The sequence below is a fragment of the Salvelinus sp. IW2-2015 genome, unplaced genomic scaffold (genome assembly GCF_002910315.2).
Source record: "Salvelinus sp. IW2-2015 unplaced genomic scaffold, ASM291031v2 Un_scaffold4647, whole genome shotgun sequence".
Lineage (NCBI taxonomy): Eukaryota > Metazoa > Chordata > Actinopteri > Salmoniformes > Salmonidae > Salvelinus > Salvelinus sp. IW2-2015.
This window is the reverse complement of record NW_019945916.1, coordinates 42,538-49,351: the sequence shown is the minus strand read 5'-3', so window position 1 is coordinate 49,351 and position 6,814 is coordinate 42,538. Positions and strand designations below refer to the sequence as shown.

At 42.3% G+C, this 6,814-nt stretch overlaps 1 protein-coding gene across 1 annotated transcript in view; it reads left to right on the top strand.

The window, feature by feature from the left end:
• LOC112077524 (type II inositol 3,4-bisphosphate 4-phosphatase-like) overlaps positions 1 to 5,804 on the top strand; it is a gene marked incomplete at its 5' end in the record, with an annotated part of 43,615 nt that extends 37,811 nt beyond the window's left edge. The window contains 1 exon segment of the mRNA XM_070441731.1: positions 5,452 to 5,804. Within this exon segment, the coding sequence (XP_070297832.1) occupies positions 5,452 to 5,689 (238 nt within the window).
• Between the last annotated feature and the right edge of the window lie 1,010 nt (positions 5,805 to 6,814).

The window sequence follows — 6,814 nt, the reverse complement described above, 5'->3', positions numbered from 1 at the left end:
GACCCCCATTAGGGACTGGAATGACATGGACCTCTGCTTTATTTTTGGCCAAGGGTTTCAGTAATTACACAAAGACAAATATAATTGTGCCCATCTCAGTGGACTAATCCATTCCGAAGGCCTAGACTAAAAGCCAATTTATGTTTGATCTGAAAATGTGGTCGGAGGCTCCATATGGAAGGTGTGAGGCAATTATGGAGCCTCCAGAGGCATGCAGATGCCAAATTGAGCTCCTGTACCACATCGCCATACACTCCGTGCAGAGGGCTCTGTATAGCTCTGCATTGACATGATTGGTTGACGGTAGTTTGGGCGGTACATCCTGTATAAACACAAACTCACTTCCTTGACAACTTCCTTCACAACAGCTCTTCACTACTCTGTGAAGCGCAAGAAGTATGATGATCCCTGACTTCCGCAGAGGCCGTATCAGCATATTTCTGCATGGCCAATGAGACGTCGGATTGACCATGCAGCACCCAGATGCACAATGCACTTCTCTCTCCAGAATGAGCTCCTCCCGCCAATTTGTGCACATTCATTTTTCACAACTTCATTGTGTGAATTGTTTACGTTGGTAGTTAGTCTATATCCCGTTTCATTACATATATCACCAGTAGTACATTTACCATCTATATTCCTATCATTTCTAAAATACAAAGTTTGTTTGGTTATGGTAATTTCTGTTAATGTTTCCAATATATTATTATTCCAGTCTTCCTGTTCTCATTGTCGGAGTGGACACATTGTTTGCAGAGGCGCCAACCTATGCTAACTTGTGAGAAACACCTTTTGGTTTATTTCATTCCATTGAACAGTTTTGTCAATTCAATTTATTCATTGTCTTTTGTTCGGAGCGTTCCTGTCATGTTGAGTAAGGACGCGCATCTGATTGTGCATAGAAGTATATACGCCTGCAAATGTAGGCATATAAATGTGCCCGTTTGGGGATCTGATAGTATTTCTGATTGGCTTAATACACCACCCCTAATGAGCTGTGGAGCTTCTCAAAGAACGTTTTTCACTCAAACAGCAAGCAAACAGTCTTTTTTTTGTTTTACATCCGTTGAGAATGACAAAAGTTCTCAATGTATTTGAAAAATCTTTTTTACTTTTTGGTAACACTCAGCGTGAAAGGGAAAAATGTCATGCTCTGATCCGGTGGAAACATCATAAATAAGGTCTACCTGATTACTCCTTATCAGTGCTTGACTGGACTTAAATAGGTCCGGTACTCATTTTGGGTGCTGGTACTGTTTATATTAGGTGCAAGAGCTCCACAATACTTTTGACACAATATTTGCAAGCATTAGAACATTCTAGTGCTGCTACTCAGCTCCGGTGAGCTCCTGCCCAGTCAAGCACTGCATCTTATCCCGTGCGCAAATACCCTACAGCTGTGTCTGTCTCGAGCTCACTGGAAACGCTAGGGCCCACGAATATTTTATACAATGTTGCAAGTTCCGTAGCATTAGCTTCCAGCCAGACCAAGTTAATAGTTGATACAATGTTTCAAGTCGTTGCAACAGGGCAATGCATAGCCAATGTGATTTATAGGATATTTTTTTTATCATGATATTTTCTATCTGCAGGCTGCAATGAAGACATTATTATATAAATTAAATGAAGTCTTCCACATAAATGTGCATAGAATAACTATAACTGGCACACAGATCAGTAGAAAGGGAAGATAAATTGGCATTCCACATGAGAAAGGTTGCAGACTCCTCGTGTAGCTTATTACCGGCAACTTCAGGAGAGTAACGGACGAATCTGCGAAATCCAGCAGGAGCGAGAGGAGAATGGTTAAGGTTTTTTTCTACTGGTTATCTAGATCTCAGGCTCCCTCTTGAATAATTTGTGTGTTATTTAATCAAGCAGTAAGCTTAAAGCATCAGACAAGCTCAATGCATATAGTTGATTTTATTGAACACACATCTTTTATATGGAAAAATGCACGTAAAAACTGTAGAACAATTGATTGGTCGAAAGAACAGATTACTTTTGGTCGACCAAGGTTTTTGGGGCGGGGACTGCCTAGTGTGAATGCCTTGCTCTTTGCCCAACTGGATACAGAGATAATAATATAAATGGATGATGTGAATAAATTATGTAGTATGTGCCATTTTGCTTTGTTGATTGAACCTGCGACGTAATGTTTAGACATTGTGCTTTTTATTGACTGCTGTGTGTGTGTGGTGTGTGTGTGTGTTGTGTGTTGTGTGCGTGTGTTGTACAGCTAGCTGCCGTTGGCGTGTGGTTTTGTCATGAGGCTACGACGCGGGAGGGGATAAGGGCTTCTCAGGCGCGTCCCCTCACTGTGGGCTGTGGGCACAGTTCGAAAGCCTGCTAAGCATACAGTGAGTACGTCAGTGGGTCAAGTCAACTGTCTTACACACCGATCTAAGGTCTGTTTTTGCATTTCCACCCTAACAGTGGAGTTTAGGATTGAGGGAAGGTAAGCTCATCCGAGATCTGTGTCTAAGGGTAACTTTTACCTAAAGGATTACCCAATTTGAAAGGCCTTCAAGACTAACAAAGAGTACAGGAAGTTGTATAACATGCTTTTATACAGTAACGCACAATTAATAAAAATGGTACCATTTAATTGTTTGTACCATTTGTCAATATTGTGCATTACCATGATAGAATGTAATGCAGTTTAAACCATTATATTTCCATGATCCACATCGTATACCATTGTATTAAATTAGGCAATACCATGGGTAGTTTTTTAGGTGCATGGCAGTACACATCATACTTCAAGCTAAAAACATGGTACATTTCCTGATTCAGATCTATACTCATGGTATAAATTATGCAATACCAGTGGTCATATTTAGGTACAATGGTATTTCATGGTAGTACCATCATACTTCAAGGCTAAAACCATGGTACATTTCCGAGATTAAGACTGTACCATGGTATTAGTGAAAATACAATAGGATTACCATGGTTTATGAATGAAATACCGTAGTAGTAGCATGGTACATTTTTGTAAGGGATAGTTTGAAGGCATGTACTGCAAGAAGATTTATCGTTACCATGGAGACGGCCATAGATAATAACCACTTTTCACGTAGTTACTTTCTTCTGAACTTGTTTATATTACTCTAGTACTTCAAGCTATTACAGAGTATCTAGCTAACTACCCAGCTAGGTTTGTAGCTATGAATTGTTAATCTTCCATTGTTTAGCTAAGTAGCTAGCTGGTTATGTTTTCCTTTGTACCAGGGCAGATTTAAGCAACAATCACCTCCCTAAATGCTGTTTACATTGATATCCATACTGAATGAAGCAGTAATGGGACCTCATGGGCACCCTTAACCTTTCACTTAATTTAGGGGGAACTCACTTAAAATTATTTGTGCAACTGACTTAAAGTTAAGGAAACTTTTTAAGGGAAATGATAAGGGGAAATTAACTTAAGGTGTTTTATGCAACTGGGCCCTATTGCCCGTTTTGTTGCCCAATGTATTTCTACTTCAAGTGAACAGAAGTAACCTCTAATTTACTAATTGGTGTTGCTGTTACAGGTGAGGAGATTGGCATGCTCGGAGGACATGGAGGTGGGCATCTCAGACCTGCCCGGTGGCCTTCAAGCACCAGGCCAGACAGAACGCCCTTGTGACCTGCAACCTGTAGTCATCGGCAGGCGGTGAGACTCTATTACCCAGCATCCTTTAACCAGTGGTTTTGTCATTACATGGGAGATTACATAGTGTGAAATAGTTTTTTTTTTTTAGAGATCAGTTGGGGACTTCAATACAATCATATCATACTGTAAATACAGAGATAATACATTATTATTGATCCAATACTTGGCAAATTGTTTTATCAGCTTCTATCAGTTGTATACTTTCCTAATTCTCTCTGGACAGATCTTCCGCTAAAACATAACTCCCCTCCCGGCGGTACAGGTGGGGAATAAATCACAGATACACAGGAACTACATGCTAAACCATTTGATGCTGGACCGATAGTAAATCCCACTAGTCTGTTGGTGAAGAGCAAGTAAGATGGATGGGTGGGATAAATGAGTAGCAGTAGTTCCTGTGTGTGTTTTTCGTCACTGGGGAGTGCGGGAAAGGGGAGTGCGCCTCCCGGGTGGCGCAGTAGTCGAAGGCACTGCATCGCAGTGCTAGCTGTGCCAACAGAGATTCTGGGTTCAAGCCCAGGCTCTGTCGCACCGGAGGCCCGTGGGGCGGCGCACAATTGGCCCAGCCTCATCTGGGTTAGGGAGGTTTGGCCGGCAGGGATATCCTTGTCTCATTGCGCACATAGTGACTCCTGTGGCGGGCCGGGCGCAGTGCACGCTGACCAGGTCGCCAGGTGTACGGTGTTTCCTCCGACACATGGTGCGACTGGCTTCCGGGTTGGATGTGCACTGTGTCAAGAAGCAGTGCGGCTTGGTTGGGTTGTGTTTCGGAGGACGCATGGCTCTCGACCTTCGCCTCTCCCGGGAGTTGCAGCGATGAGACAAGTCTGTAACTACTACCAATTGGATACCACGAAATTGGGGAAAAATTTAAAAAAATTAAATATGGCCTGTAACCTGCAAATAGAGAGGGTGGAGCTCCTCGTTCTGGTTCCGCTCCTCGTTCTAGCATCTCTTCTCTTAACACGTATGGACCCAGAACTTAATCGAGCAGCTGACCGATTACATGAGACTARAGTTCTGGGTTAACCGAGATTAAGCTTTTCCTATTTCACCAATTCTACCTACTGATTGAGGGGGTGTAGATTGTAGTCTACTTATTCCGAAAGCAGTAGACATACTGCAGCGAATTTGGGAGGTAACCAGGGTTGAAAAGTCCTTAAAAACATTTATTTTCCATCTGACAAAAATGAATAGGTTAGCTTCCACATGACTTACAYTGAGACATTTCCAGTTATCCAGGCTAATCTACTTCAAGTTGATTGTAATAATAAAACACATGTATTTGATTGGTCGTGACTTGTATCATTATTTGAAAATATTCCACTTAAGCCTGACTGTGTTTGTTTAAACAACTGATCCTGTATCTCAGTAACGGGAGTTGCAACACATTTCTCTCAATGCTGACGTGTGCTGTAAACCTGTCAGATGGGTGATACATAGTATTATATGACTATCAGACCAAGCTAATCAGTGCCATGTCAAGGCCCAGTGAAAGTTGTGTGGACATTGCGCCATCCTACTTACTGTAACTTGAGACTCCACCAAGCCTCTGTTCAGGCTTGTGCTCAGATTTGAAGCGTTAAAAGTGCTTCATAGTTGATATGTGATGCTTTGATGTCCACGCATATCAAAMCTCTGTTTACACTTTCTCTTTCACGCTTCGCTCCTCCCTCCCTGCCTCTCTCCTTCGTTCCTTCCTAACTTCCTTCATACCTCCAACTCTCTCTCTCTTTCCCGTCCTCCCATTCTCCCTTCCTCTCCCTCTCTCCCTCCCGCCTAACTCCCTCCAGCGACCATTATACTGTAGAAGTGCCATTACCGCGGCTGGTCTTCCAGACGTTACCCCATGAGATCAAAGAGGGCAAGGCGTTGCAGGTTTACCCGGTGCTCTTCAACGTGGGAATCAATGAACAGCAGACAATAGCAGACAGGTACCGGAACACTTTGCTCTTTTACGGGCYAATCATATCTTCCACTTTAGTTCCAAATGTTCACTTATTCTCCCATTTGACATCAGTTCATGATTAAGTGCCATTTTGACTGAAGTAGAAGTTCAGTCAACCAGCCTTTACTGATCCCTTAGTTTCTTCGGTTACACACTATGGGAGAAAAAACATTTGTTTTGGATGAGATGATGTTGTCTATAGAGTCATTTCCCATCATACTCCAAGGTCATTGTCACCCATGTACTGTTATCGCCTTTGGAGCCATCGAATAGGCTGTTTATCTATCCAGCCAGTAAGCGTGTTTGAAGACAGGATATAGTGGCCTTAAGCGCTCACATTCAGAAAGAAAACAGTGTTAGTGGTCATTTAATTTGCATCCATTTCAAGACTGCAGACTACGTCATTCTGGAATGCACACGATCAGTCTCACTGACCCGTAACTTGTACTTCATTGTGAGCGGGATCTGTGGAATTGTCTCCATCCCTTAGGACAATTCCTCACACGTGATATCTCACATTGGGTGATAGGCATTTAAAAGTACACTGATTGCCGTACCGGGGGGGTGCTATGGTAATCCAACTGAACATTCCAAACTGACAAGCATGTCTCCTGTTCCGTCAATAAAATGTGATTCCATATATGCAGCCTCTCCATCAAATCAAAGTTTAATTTTGTCACGTGCGCGAATACAACAGGTGTAGAACCTTCTTGACAACACGTTTCTCATAAGACCTATAAGCTCCGCACATGGTTTTTCTGGCTAACTTAGATTTTTCCCCCAACTTTGACAAGCCATATCTCCCATTAACGACCTATATCACTACGTACTTAAAATGAAATGATGTAATAAGTGTCACTAAACTGACATACGCAAGGAGCGCTCTGTCATCTCGTGGGGGACAACATGTTTACTGTCGACTTGTTCTCTCTTTCTCCCTGTACAAGATTAACTTGTCCTTTCAGGTTCTCTTCTCCCTGTACAGATCTAACTGTTCTTTCAGGTTCTCTCTTTCTCATGTACAAGATTAACTTGTCCTTTCAGTTCTCTTTCTCCTGTCAGATTAATTTTGTCCTTTCAGGTCTCTCTTCTCCCTGTACAATTAACTTGTCTTTCAGGTTCTCTTTCTCCCTGTACAGATTAAAGTTTGTCCTTTCAGTTGGTTCTCTTTCTCCCTGTACAGATTAATTTTGTCCTTTCAGGTTCTC